General features: G+C 40.4%; 1 protein-coding gene across 1 annotated transcript; it reads right to left on the minus strand. All coding sequences in view use genetic code 11, as the record gives it.

Moving 5' to 3' along the window:
* Positions 1 to 1,345: 1,345 nt before the first annotated feature.
* On the minus strand, positions 1,346 to 8,247 carry EGR_00340 (Solute carrier family 43 member; the record flags this gene model as incomplete). Its single annotated transcript, XM_024489589.1, has 6 exons — positions 1,346 to 1,412; positions 1,604 to 2,246; positions 2,506 to 2,581; positions 3,001 to 3,067; positions 5,655 to 5,882; positions 8,111 to 8,247. 6 exons carry the CDS (start codon positions 8,245 to 8,247, stop codon positions 1,346 to 1,348), a joined length of 1,218 nt encoding a protein of 405 aa, XP_024356267.1.
* Positions 8,248 to 14,660: the final 6,413 nt, after the last annotated feature.

Here is a 14,660-nt window from a genome sequence, read left to right on the forward strand (position 1 = left end):
ATGTACGTTTATTAGCCCTGTATACACTAATCCATCGAAGTACAAAACACACAATACAGACATTTTAAAGGCACATAGTGGATTGTCAAACCGTTGAGTAACACCTTATGCCATTCATGATGATTTGTCAGCGCTTTTGCCAAGATTTGATCCCCTTGACGAGGACAGTTAAGGGGACGGCTCCCATCAACGGAACGAAGAAGCAGCTGATCACGTTTGCAGCAGTCACAGGTACTGAAAGTAGAGCATATTGAATGCACGAGAAAGCGCCCGCCAGCGATCCACTGATGCCGTACAGTGTGCCAAATTGCTCAATCGGAAAAGCGGTCATGATGAAGGAGCTAATGGTGCTAAAGAGGAAGCCGCGCATCACCACCAGAATGAAATAGTTAACGTAGAACATCCCCTCATATGGAAGAAATACAAAAGCACTAAGAAACGTTGCCGCTGTGGTTACAACGAGCATGGGTACTGCGTGAGGACAAAGTCTTAGCCAGAAAAGAGTACTGTTGGAGCCAAGAGCCAAACACTTGGTCAGGGAGGGTCGCATGCGTGACCGAAGGTAATCAATGGTAAAGCCGCATGCCATTCCCGCAAAAATTCCACCGGCCAGAGAAAAGGAGAGGACCTGCGCCAAATGCTGTCGGGTCACCGGTTGATCTGGGAACTGGACTTCTATCAGAACACCAAACTGTGTCAGAAAGAAGGTGAAACGAACCATTGCAAAGGAGAAGAAACAAGTGATAAGAATGAAAGGAAGGGAGCGCAGGGAAGCTAAGACTGTAGGATAGTAGCCGCGGATTATGTCAGATATTTGTTCTTCTTGTGTAGATAGCTTCGTAAGTGGATCGTTCTTATTTTCCTCACCGGCATCATTAAACTGAAAAAGAGCAGATAATCAGGAATATTGTAAACCTAAATGATGAACTTTTTAATATTGTTATACGGCAATGAAAGTAAATCAAATAACTACCAAGTAACTCCGTCAATCGCATTTAATCGTAATGAGTTTTTCGCAAAAAGCATTTTAGTCCATTAATGCACGAAGTGGTCAGAGCTACGAAAATATTGACCTGGTGGAAGATTTGTTGTCAAAACAAATAACACCACCTAAATCAGAAGTCAGGTTATACTTATCAATAACTTAATAATGCCTTGCACCACAATATCATGAGTGTTGCATTTTGAAGTGTCGGTCGCGTAAGTCTAGTCTAAATTTGCTAGAATTTGCTAATTTTTCTGAATAATGTTGGAATGAGACCCGAGAAAGGAACACCACTTATCGTGTTCAAAAAAAAACATTCTCATCTCGCGTAAACAAAATTTTAGATGTCAGCAAATTCATTCAGATGAACAAATGTAAACGAGTAACAAATGTTTTACAAAAAGTATCATCGATATAAACATCTGACCTAGTAACAGATCATTAATTCAGCGTGGAAATGATGGAAAATACTTAAGGTCTGTGAAAAATTGCAATTCAATTAAGCTTACAGTTATTGAAATATCTGATTATCACTATACAAAATTGTGCATACATACCTCTTGTGGTCCCGAATCATTCGCTGAGAGGGGAGTGGACCTTTCGGAAAGGAGTACTGACATATCAGAGAGACGATATGTAGCAATAAAGAGGCTGCTAAAGATGTTCATTGCCAAACTCACTCCAGCAAGTAAGAAGAAAGCTAATTTATAAGAAAAACCAGCCTCGTATGCAATCGCGAAAACAGCAAACACCGATGAGGCTGCGTCATAAGAGCCAGTTATGAATGCAAGGACAAAAACCGAAGTTTTTGTGAAGAGTTTTGAGAAGGAAAGATTGCAGATGAGACCGGCCATTCCACCAATGCAGACTAACGAACCTGCAGGAAAGATTAGCCATGAATTCGTAGCGCTGGTGACTGCAAAAAGAGCCGCTCCAATAGAGAATAGTATAGATGCACTTAATTTCACAATGCGAAGGCCCACGCGGTCCACGAGAAAGCCGACAATGAAGAGCATGACCATTTGAACAACCATGTAAGTGATAAAGGCATAACCGTATATTGTCGTCTGCTCACTGCAACCGGCTGTTTTATTAGCACTTTTGTCACAAAGATAGCTAAAAATTCCTTCCTTTTGAAGAACAGGAGTAAGGACGTTAAAGCCAAAAATAATGCCTCCAAAAAAGAGCATTTCTACTGTACCAAAAATGATGGCAAGAACCTGGCGCAAACGCAGGTCCAAAACCTGATCAAGTTTTTTACCTAAAACGTGGAAGAATAAGTTAATTTAACAATATTGCAAAAATCATGTAAATGAAAAGCGAAACAAAAAACACAAGGAATTTCAAAGAAAAAATTGTAAACAGTGGTAGTTATACAAGACAAATGGTTACCTGAGCATGGCTAAAGGCTAAATATCACGTAAGCTACATTCCAACATTCAATGCTTTACATTGTCTACAAATAGCGCAATGATGCAGCAAAAGGCTTTCAAGGGCCACCGCGAACTTTTCAATTTAACTTTCTAAACTAAACTTTAACCAAGCCGTATTTTGTGCAGAAAAGTGTAAATCCCTCTTTGCAGCATGCACATTGACCTTAAAGCAACTGGATTTTAAAAACTACTGTAAGCACTATTTATAAAGCATAAGTTTTATTTAAAAAGGTGGTAGCGTAAATATATATAACCAAGGGAAGTCAAAAAGACAAACGCAAAACTGTGACAATAATCACTTCGTGATTCAGACTATCATCTTGTAATTTTGCGTTTCACCAACAATAAGCTTTATCTATCGTTGAATCGCTAATAAAAAAATACAAGAGGTACGTTTGAGGTGGACATTCATAATAGTCAAAAACCACACACAATGAAAAATAGTAGAATATTGAACCCGTTCTACGACATGACTCTCAAAAAGCCATGCAGTTACTAAGAATTACACATCGGCAATGGGTCAACAGCTCCGCATTTTAAGTTCACATACATGTTACGCCACTTAAATCAGGTATTAGAAACCCTCCAAACAAGAGAGCAATTTTCGTGCTTTAAAATAAAAGGTGGATCACATAAAAACAACCAGAACCTTTAAATAAAAAAAGAGCAAGTATAGGGACTTAAAGCCAATAATGGAGACCTACAAAAATCCATTTCCCGCCGCGAGGCACAAGAAAGGCGTTGCAACGTCAATAAATTGTGACCTAAGAAGAGCAATTGTCGCCAGCAATTAAAACAAAACTCCTTAACGCATTTCACTGAATTTTTTGTTTTTCACTTAAATCTAGCGCAAAAGTAGCTTGCTTTATTTATTTTTTTTAATTTTTTGGATAAAACGGGCAAAACTACAAAGGTTATACACATCAAATATTACACGGTGATCGAAGATTTGAACTTTCGACTCAAAAGTTAGGTTATTCTTAGCACACTGATTGATAAACACATGAAAAAATTAAGTTTTTTAAGTAGCAACAAGTCATGGTAGTGCAGGAGATTCCTAAACGCTAGAAATTTATTGGTATAATAGGGGGCGTGCCATCGAGGAAAACAACATCCTACTCTGTCTAAAATGATCGCATTGGTATGCGTACATTTAACAGCCCATTAAATAGCCACTACGTGGTTCATCAATTAGAAGTTAGACCTATTTTCTACAAATAAGTTATTTTGAGGCTTCCAGATCTCCTCCTCCCTGCTCTTCATACTCTTAGAACAACCAGTTTGATTTGGATTTGTCATATTTACTAAGTAAATTTGATGAGGACAGCTGGCACAAGTTTGGGAATGTTTGTACACTGAACCTTTCTCCTGGTTGTAGGCCGCTCACCGCTCCTTAGTCACGATGTTCAGTGCGTATCCCCGCCTCCTCTCTGACAGGAAGATTAAAACGACACAAGTATTACGCAATTGCAGTAGTGGGTTCCGGGCTTCTCCCTCCTAGTTTTGGTTCCTTAACTTTAGTACAAGAAGCCGCAGTCAAGGTGAATATCTTTTATTTAAGAAATACGGGAAGAGTTTGCTGGTTGTCACAAATTAAATAGGATCGGTGTCTGCTTCCATTTCGGGGTGGGTAATGTCTGCTCTGTTACGAAGCTGTTGTGATTTTGAGATCATTTCTATAAAAGGTGTTTTTAGTTAAACAAGTACCACAATATGCTAGTCGAATCGTGCGGGACTGAAAATTCGCATGAGTTTGAATATGAGATTTGTTTAAATATGACCCATAATAATCCAGTAATCTTCAACCTCGAGCTTTCAGTAATTTGACAAACAACAAATCCAAAATCGCTGAACTATGCTAGGGTCGAAATACATCAAAGCTAGCTTTACGGCCTGCCTTCATGTTTATGAGCGGCTAGGGTCTACTTAGTTTATAATCATCTTTGAAATTGTGCAAATCTTGACTCACTTTTGATTTTGATTATTGAGGTGCTAGTTAATTATTTTATAACCGTTCACATAAAATCCAAGAAGCCATTTATTATGGTGCATGTCTTCCCAGTTTCAGCTATATTTTCCACCTTTGTTAACGTACATTTGATTAATCTTGTAGAATATAGAAGTAGAACCAAAAATGCTCTCTTGAAAAACCGTGTTAGGGGTTGCCAATGAAACAGTACCAGCATGTTCAAGGAGGGAGTACTGCTCATGGGAGTCGAAGCCGATATTACCCTTGGGAGTTCTACGGCGGAAAGTACTGCAGTACATTGGTTGGCTAACTTTCGCTTTTGGTAAGGGGCGACTTTGTGGCTTGGCCATTGTACCTTCATCAGGCGGCCTAAAGGGCCTTCTGTATGCTATATATATTCTACCCGAGCAGTGTATCTTCTTTCGTCTTCTGGGTAGTCTCGGGGCGCTACACTACAAGTTCACTCAAGCTAAGGCAAATGGCGGCACCTTTGGTCTTGTTTCAGAGTGATGGAAAGACCGTCGTTGAAGTGGGTGCATTGGCGACCATTAGGTAAATAATAATGTGGTAGTCACAATTAATTGTGTAAATTGCAAATAAAATAATGGTTCAAAAAAAATGAAACCCTTATATTTTCAAGTGAACATTTGGTGCAGCGGAATTACAGTTACACTTCACTATCCATTTCCAACAAAACTAGCCTCAATGCCTGTTACTGTGTGACATAGCTTGTGCCTAGGTCATCACTACAGAAGTGACCTGTTCCAGGAAGATGGTGCTTACCGCATAAAATCTGTCATTGTTAGGCTAGTACTTCGTGCATGAAAATGGGGTCTTAGTATTAGAGCTCAAAAGCCCCGTAGAGTTAGAAAAATGCAAATTCCTATAAAATTAATGCCGATGTCAGGTGCGCGCCTTGTTTCCACCGACTCAAGAGCACTTTTCAGGGTGCAAAGTCCACTAATTGAAAACTTGTGAATTCCAAAGTCCCGCATTCATCCCTCACCCTAGTCATCAAAATGGTTTTGGAACGCTGCAAATTTACCCAAAAGGGGTCGCAGAAGTAAAAATTTTGCAGACACGAGGTGTAGAAACTAGGAGAAAGCAAGCCTACTTTTTCACCTCCACTCAACACTGATGCCATAATTTACTTCATGGAATCTAATATTGAATCAGGGAGGGATTTCCCAAGATCCAGGTGATTTTCACCACCCAGCCACATTCGCCATGAGTTTGTTTTTAGGCGCAGTGCAACTCTATTACTTACGGGTTCACGAGCCTAGCGTGCCTTAAAAACAGCTGTTTGCTCATAAAAACTGCACTGAGTGATAGGTAACTAAGAAACTCATTTGATTGACAGCTTTCAGCTTTATTCCTGTAAACAATGCAATAAGAACGTAATAGCCTAATATTAGTGCCACCAGTTTGAACAAACGATAAGCAAGTCAGAACAATGCATAGAAAAGTAGCGTAATCAAGGAGTGCAATGGCGAAGCTATTTCAAATGCTTAACTTGAAGGCTTCAATGGTTTAGACAGGAAAACTTCGCCCAATTACGTTCATAACAAAACGACTATTCTTCACGAACCCACTCCATTGTTTTAAACTAAGACATCTGTCATGCTATTTCATTCATTTCGGGATGCCCCATAAAATAAACGTGAAGTGATAAAAACGCATGTCCAGGGATAGCGAATCATGCTGACTCCAAGTAGCCTAACTTTTTTGGCCTTCTCAAGGTGCCATTTTGGTGGTCCATAGCCTGGTTTACAAAATAGCGAAAGCCCTCATGGGCTTTTTTCAAATAAAAGCATATCTATCTATCTGACGTAGGGGAATAATGCCAAGGCAGTGTTAGGGGAAAAATTAACAAACATGAGGAAACTCCAGACACTGGCTATTGCCTCCGATAAGGCTAAAAATTTTGTCCTTTGTAAATATTTCCCTTAATGCTTACAATTTGACAATTATTGCGTTTTAGCTATTTAAGTTGCTAATTTTTTAAAGTGCACCAGCGACTGCCACCCAATGCTCTAAGGATTTGCCATTCAACGCGCTGAAGGTATGGTCGGGGAAAAAGTGGGTACAATTGGCGGTAGTTTAACACAATACATTTCATTCCACTTATAGGTGTGATTGGTAGGTGGTGAAAGCAATTAAGATCTAAAAAGTATGTATGACTAGTTTTTTTAGATATTATAGACAGACGTACGCCCCTGTTCCTTTTCTTTGCCCAATAATCTCGCGACGAGCATTAACTGACGTGTGTAAGCACGTTGGATTCTTGTTTAGCTCTTGATTTTGATAATGAGACCACTTTCGGTCTCCAGCATTGTACCTTCGCCGTGTGGGCTGGCCTCTGGGCCATGACAGAAGCTCCACTCCATACCACTACGTTGGTAGAAGTGGGAAGCGTACCCGATTTTGAAAGATATCCATCCTGGTTTCTACGACCGGGTGATAAATCCTAGAGAGAAAAAAGAAGTGCATATGCTACAGGTGGGCGAATCAGTGACAACCCCTGACGGAGAGGCTGAAAATGCCGTATTTTATGGGAGTGCTACCGACAACGGAAGCAACACTTGCCGTGAACCCTCTATAAAAGTTCGTTACAGAGCTCTCTACCGTTCCTGGATAAAGATTTTAAGTATGTGAACCCGCGATACCTTCTTCACTTCCCTACTAGGTGGATAGAACCCAGATAGATATGGTTGGACAACACTGAAGTGAGAAAAGCAGCAGTAAGGGAAAATAGGCGCAAAACCCCACCCCCATGGAAAAGGACAATTAAAATACAGAGTGGGATTGCATCGCATGCAAGTCGGAATTAAGTGATAACTTTTTAACTTGTTATAACCTTCTCATTTTCTATGCAGAAATTAGCATATCACAAAATTAACTAACCCTTGCCATATTTTAAATAAAATCAGCCTAATTCTTATGTTGATGCATTACTATAATGTCACGCCACCAAAAAGTGGTTTAAATGCTCCCAGCTCAGTGAATGGCAGCAAAAGTCTTTTATGTCCTACCAAGCAGAGGATTTGCTTCTTTCATTAGCTTTTGGTCCTATTCGCTACCATTATTGAAAAAGTGGAGCGTTTGTTATGCTAAACTCTCTGTTTACTGACTAACCATAGCTTAAAATGCACATAACTCTCCCACTTTTTGGGTCAATTCTTCTGTAATAGCAACATAAAAACGAAACGAAACAGTTTGTCAATGAGCAGCATGCCTATTTTGGTAAAGAAGTATGAGTGCGACGCCCAGTACTTCCCTAAAGGCGAAAGAAGACAAAGTACTTGCGCAGAATACGCATTATCGACACACCACGGGAATTTGGGCTATTGTCATAGTGCGGAGGCCGCGCCACTCTGCCGAAGCATAATCGCGGAGCCTTAACTACCCATAAAACCAAAAAAGACCAAAGTATTGTATCGTCCTCCTATCCTTTTGAGAGCCCTCCTCAGCGCTTTCCTCGGTCAACCTCCCGCTTCGGCCATTACAAAGTGGTCAGTAATGAGAGAAAAATACCCGCTAACTAACCAACTGTCCTAGTCATCAAATTTTCATGCAATTGTGAAGGTGTCTCTGGCTGTAACGTCACTGCTCCTTCTTGACAATTCTACTGAATCTGGAGTTTTGCCCTGTTTGGGAACTGGGTAGGGGGGAAGAGAGAATGTGCTGAGCATCACATGTGCCCATGGCTAGTCGTAAAAACACCGGCCTGGCAGAGCCATATAATAAATGACGGGGTTTGAGATAGTTTCGTGAGGGCAAAGTTTCGTGTCTACTTCTCCTTCCCATATATGTCTGTTCACATAATAAACATCTTTACAAGAAACGGGAAATTGCTCCATAACGAGCTTTATCAGATGGTTAACGGTTAGTATCGCTTCCATTGTTAATAGCATTCCTGCAGAGCACGGGACTAGGGTAGTTGCCGAGGGTGGATGTCGTGTTCAACTTTTCTGTTAGGGGTCGTCACAGATTCTCCCGTCAGCAGCATATGCACTTCTTCTGTCCCGGCAAGGTTTATCACCCAGTAATAAAAATCAGGGTACTTGTCTTTGCGGTCGAGTTCACTTTCCTCTGCAACCATTGTGGCTCCCCGAGACTTCCCTCAAGACAAAAGAAAACACAGTACCAGGACAGAATGTGCATTGCTGAAGACGATTTAAACAAATAATTAAAGCATTACAGAGGCTTCATTCGTAGTCACAAATAAGAACAACGTCCCATCAAGGTTGGCAGAAAAATAAAGATATTTCGAGCTAATGTCCGCACTTTTTTGTACAATGTACCACCACGAAATTCATCAAGGTAGTCTATAAGTGCCTATCCCCGCCTTTTCAGAACAAGATTTTCAATTAAAGTATAGAAGCGTTTCTTTGCAGCCAAAAAAAGGTAAATCAAATCTGGGTGCAACTTCGACAGTTCCCTTATATTCCAAAGTTTAAAGCAAAGTTTCATACTTATTTTTAGATGAACTACATTAATTATTTGTCAAATTTGATTTTAACAATCCATGATATTGTGCAAAGTTTTTTTCATTCGAACCGGCGGTCAAATTAAATCTAATGAAACGTAATGAAGATATCCATCATCACTATACAAAAGTTGAATGGAGAAATGATCGTCCTTCATTAATGCATCTTTTATTTAGAAGAGATGTAAGATTCCTCCGAGAAATCTACCCATTTTCAATGTGAATGGCATCAAAGTGTTATCTCTGCCGTCACTTTCAGTAAGTTGAATCAGACGTGCCCGCACACCGCCTAGACCTCAGGAATTTGTTACCCTTATCTGCTTGGTCAGCTTTTGGAGTAGGGTAAGTGTAGCGTCCCGAGTCTTTTCTGACGAAGGAAGGAGAAATAATACCAAAGAAGAAATATGTATTGTCGACGTGCGGCAGGGCTTGGAGCTGCTGGCACGACGAAGAGGCCAGGCTATCTGGCGAAGGTACAATGGCGGAGCCTTAAGTGGCTCGTTGCCATACCCGACAGTTAAACAAACAATTATTGTATTGCCTAAGATTAATTGCAGAAAACTTACTCCTTAGAGGCACATTCATCGCCTTCGAGGATTTCATTTTGATGGCTATTATTTTGTACGTAACTGTGCTCTTTCAAATACCACTGACTTGAGTCACAATTAAGGCGACAAAACTCAAAATTTTCTCATACATTTCTAGTCACTTTTCGTTTTCTTATTCCAAATTCAAGTTCGTTAAGTTAAACTGTCCCTGTGATCATATCTGGTTCAATTTACATTTCATTTATTTATTATTTATTTAGCAGCGGTTTTAAGGCAATTACTTGCACAAGAAAATGTGCAACAGATCGTAAAAGTGATCAGCTGGCTAAAAACCTTGAACCGCCTAATTTTCAGGTGGGGACTGAGAGCAACTGAGGTTCCTTTAAATGTGTACTTACAGAATAGCAAGTTTCGCCTGTTAGGGCGTATAAGAAAAGATAGGCGGGGCGAGAATGACGATGCCAGCATTCGGTTTTTATAGGGGATTTGCAAATCGCTTCCGGTGTGGAGTACCGTGTCTCGAAACCCCTGATACTTCAATGTCCGATGTCTACGGAGGGGGAGGTATGATAAACCTATCCACTGGTTGAAGCAACCGATTCTGCCATCAATTACAGTGATAGTTTTCACCAGTTGTAACTTTCAAGTATTCGAGTTAATGATAAATTTAAGTTGCGCCTCAACGTGGTCATTTTTAGGTTCATCTAATTTACTTTAGTAAAGTCAGTAAAGTACAAAATGAGGTTAACGATGAATGACCCAATCGCAACAGTATTTGTATTAGATTTAGCATCAATCAAAGCAGAAGCTTTTTTGCGGTCATAATTTACACCCATAGTGAATGAATACGGCCGCGGGTAAACAAAATCCGGAATTATATGAGGTCAAGTACAGGGGATCTCCTCTTTACTTCTTTATACTTTATTTACGGTGGAATTATTATTCTTGTCTAGTTTACTAGCAATGCTTCCCTCTGTTGTAATCCACAGCATTTCCGAAGTGAAAATATGCTTTAAACAACCTGGAAGCTAACTAATCCTTTTTGCACTTTCGTTTTATAGTGACTAACTACAACATGCATTTTTGAATGGGAAAACTGTTAATGTTTAAAATCCTTCGAGCACATGGTAGAGGTGGGATAGTGTACAAACGGTACTAAACGAGTTCCAAAAAACTTTTCAAATCTCATTGCTGAGAAACCAAGCCCCGCCATTTGATTCGCTGTACGCTCACAAACATTTTTAAGACTATTTTGAAAGCTCATAACAGTAGTGTGTAGACGCAGAGCAATAAACTCGCCCAACCAGTATATTTCTTCGTGAACACATTCTACACCGATGTATTTTGCTCTCCCAAAGACTCCTTTTGTTCCTTGTCATTGGCTTTACATATGCAACACTGGCGATATTTTTACAAAATACTTTTCCCTGCCAAAAGTGGGATAAATAGCGGTATCAAAGGTGGGATAACAAAAAATTTTGGTGAATCAATCCGTCGAGGACAAGTAGCAGTATGAAGTGTGCTCCCAAAGCATGCATGCGCCATAATGCACCGTCCTGCGAAAAGCGTTTTCTTCTAGATTAAAATACTTGTAAATTTCGTATTGGTCTTCACAACATTGAGATACCATGGCATGCATACGTTTCATTTATGAGTACTCCATTCGAGACTCTCCGACCCATCATAGCCACCCGTCCACTTAAATGGACATGACTAAGGGGCTGAAATCATCTGTTATGCCCTTATTTCACGTAAAGATCTTCACCAGAATGCAGTGAATAGTAAATACCGCAGGGATTGAACCGTATAGACTTTGTTCGGATTTTTTAATTCTAAACCACTTATTCACCTGGTTTTATCAGGATCAAAGCGTGGACTCGAGACATCCCCAGTTAGATATGCTAATTTGCCCAAAATGACTGTATAGGGACCCGAGACTTCTCTGAAGGCAAAAGGAGGCGTAATACCGGGGCCGGGTGTGTTGCCGACGCATGGAAGGGTTGCGGGCTACTGGCATGGCCCAGAGGCCGGACTGCTTAGCGGAAGTACAGAAGTGAGGAGTTAAACAAACGATAAATGCATAACAACTGTTTTTTCTTGTTCACTTAATGCAGTTTCGGCCTTAAAGATTTCACAGTGCACGCTTGAAGGTTTGTATCTGCAAAAATTATAACTTGATCTCCCTGCATACCACAAGGTGGTTTGTATAGAGCTTGTGCGAGAAAGCAGTTGCTATTCACGCAATCCACTTTGTAATAAACTATCGCATATAGATTTTAGAAATCGGACTCGGGATCCCAATATTTTCCTTAATTACCTGAGTTCGTCAAGGGAGGCCCCACGTGTGGCTCCTTCTGATGGAAGTTTCACTCTTTGATAGGCATTGCTCTACAGAACGAGTACATACCATTACCAAAAAAATGTACAAGATCCTGATAGGAGATATAATCTGGCTAATGCTTTTCAATTTCTTTATCTAACCGAAATTCGCTTTACCTACAACTTCAAAATTACGTAAGACAGTATTTCTGTAACTTTTAATAAACAAGGATCCATTAATCCGCATTTTATTTTACTTGCTACCTTGCATGAATCGTTGTTGCAGGCACTAAAGCGCTTACGTGCCCTGGGTATTGGCGACAACTAATACGTGCAGTGCTCTTTGGTTTCGTAGTCAGGAGAGAGGAACACCCATGGGTAATTATGCAACCACCGCTGGGTGATTTACGCCCACTATTTGGCTGTCTGAATGCTTCATACAGAAAATTGCGGTAACAACTGCGCTGCTGTTATACTACCTAGTTCACTTTAGAACTATACTCTTCTGGCGGCATGTGTGGGTAAACAATGACCTTTGACCTCAGTAAAATTGACCGTAAATTGTGAAACTCAGGCATACTTGTTTCCCCGTTAAAACATGAATTCGCATTTAGTAGATTGTTTTTCTCATATAGCATTCACCAATGCATCCCTGACATTAACTTTGTTTTTGCATAAATTTACGGCACAGCATCACAACTATTTAGCTGATACAGGTGCTGCGAGTAAAATGCGTTCAGATAACTGGCTAACTAGTCAGATACTCCTTACGCTCATTTTAAACCAAGTTTTGAAGATTATGCGAAGCAATTCGCCCAGTTCTTGAAAGTTGTACTAAATGTTGCTAAAAATGGAACCATCGCCCACGTAGACCAGGTAGAACTTAATGAATGTTCACTTCAAATGATTAAATTGATGTGTCTGGGGCTGTAGTATACGCCGGCATACCAACAGTTTGCGTCATTGCGGCATTTATTGAGATAGTCGTTTCAGTGATATTAAAGACTTCAGTCTTATATGAAGCCTAACTATGAAATTGCGAGCTTGCGTTTCGTAAGCAAGCCTCTTGTGACGCCGTAAACTCTCCATCATTTGTAGCTGCTTCTAATAGGCTTTTTAAACCGCGCTCAGACATGTCCCAACGTTGGCACGAAAATATATGACTGCTTAATAGTCCTCTTGAATCATTCAAACATTTAAGCTTCAGTTGAATTTCAAATGGATAAAGGACCCGGTGAGCCGATTTCCGTGTATCAGGTCTGTGCAAATCCATGAAAAATCAGGCATGCAACTTAAGGACGTGGTGGATACGTCACAAAAGTAGTTTATTTTAGGCATAATCAGCAACAATGTCGAAAGTTTCCACCTCTATCTCTCAGCGAACCTTACGAGTGTGGATATGTTTCGTCCTAGGCTAACGGAATCGACGTAACATTCATCACACTAACGATAAAGACTTTGCTCAGAAAAGAAGTTGGAGGAAGGCGAGACGTTGTTGTTATTACAATCAATTTTGGGTTTTAATAGCACAAAATTCGGGAAAAAAACCTTATGCAACGCCTGTCAATGCTAAATGGCGTATTTTATTACAAAATATGTAGCAAAACCTTAAAGGCTTTTTGATTTGTTCATGTATAGCACCCTGTGACTCCCTTAGAGACAAAAAGGGCATAATACGCTGGCAGAATATGCATTTTAGAAGTACAGTAGGGCTTGGGACTACTGGCGTGACCCGAAGTCCAGCTCACTCAGCAAGGATGCAATGGCTGATACCCAAATTGGCGCCTTTACCAAAATTGAGAGTTAAACAACTAATGCACTACATAGCCCCTCTCCTCTTTTGAGCGCTGTCCCTTACGCCCTTCTTTGCCAACCTCTCGCGTCAGCTATCACAACGTAGTAGGTACTGTAAGGAAAACACCCAAAAGCCAACCGCGCCTGCCATCGAATGACTAAGTAGCTGAGATACTTGACCTCAAGGTCACTGATCCCTCTTGCCATTTCTACTCCATCTAGAGTTTTATACTTTTTGGAACCGTATTGGTGGGATGAGATAACGGTTAGGTCATCAGGTGTGTCTATACCTAGACGTTGGAACACTGGCCCAAAAGCAGTCATGTAATAAAGGACGGGATTCACCATACTTCCATAGGGGTAGAGTTTCACTTCTATTCCTCCTTGCCACCTTTATTCTCGCTGTAATGCTACCCACCCGTATCCATCTAAGTTCTATCCGAATAGTGGAGAAGTGGAGGAGGCACCGCATGTTCACATACTTGGTATCTTCATGCGGTTACGGCAGACAGCTCCGTAGCGAACTTTTCCAAATTGTTCAAGGTTAGTGTCGCTTCAGCTGTTAATAGCTTTCTAGTAGAACACGAAACTGGTAAACGTCTTTTTTATCCTTTCTGTTAGGAATTTTAAACAAATCTCTCATCCGTAGCACATTTACTCCTTCAGCTTCGCTAATGATTATCATTCAGCAGTGGAAATAAGATTAAAAGTCCTTTAAAATGGGATTCGCTTTCCGCTGCAGCAAAGGTAGCACCCCGAGACTTCACTGAAGACAGAAAAAGGCATAAAACTCGGTCAGAATATTGTATTTGACATGAGGAAGGGCTTGGGGCTACCGACATGGCCCGGAGGCCGGCTCACCCCCACGAAGGTATGCCAGTGGAGACTTTAAGTAGCCCTTTTACCAAAAAGGAGGGTTAATTAAATAACAAACGTATTGCGCATGCGAACTTAGTAATTATTTAAAACGGAAACTAACAAGCACCTTCGTATTCGGGGTTTTTTAAAAACAAACGAAAAATTATCACCCAGAACAACGTGACACTTTCGTGCCTTGCAATGCATTAACATTTTTTACCGAAAATTTAGTCTTTTAGTAATGGTTTTTAAATAAAAACTTTAC

The sequence above is a fragment of the Echinococcus granulosus genome (genome assembly GCF_000524195.1).
Source record: "Echinococcus granulosus chromosome Unknown EG_S00001, whole genome shotgun sequence".
Taxonomy (NCBI): Eukaryota; Metazoa; Platyhelminthes; class Cestoda; order Cyclophyllidea; family Taeniidae; genus Echinococcus; species Echinococcus granulosus.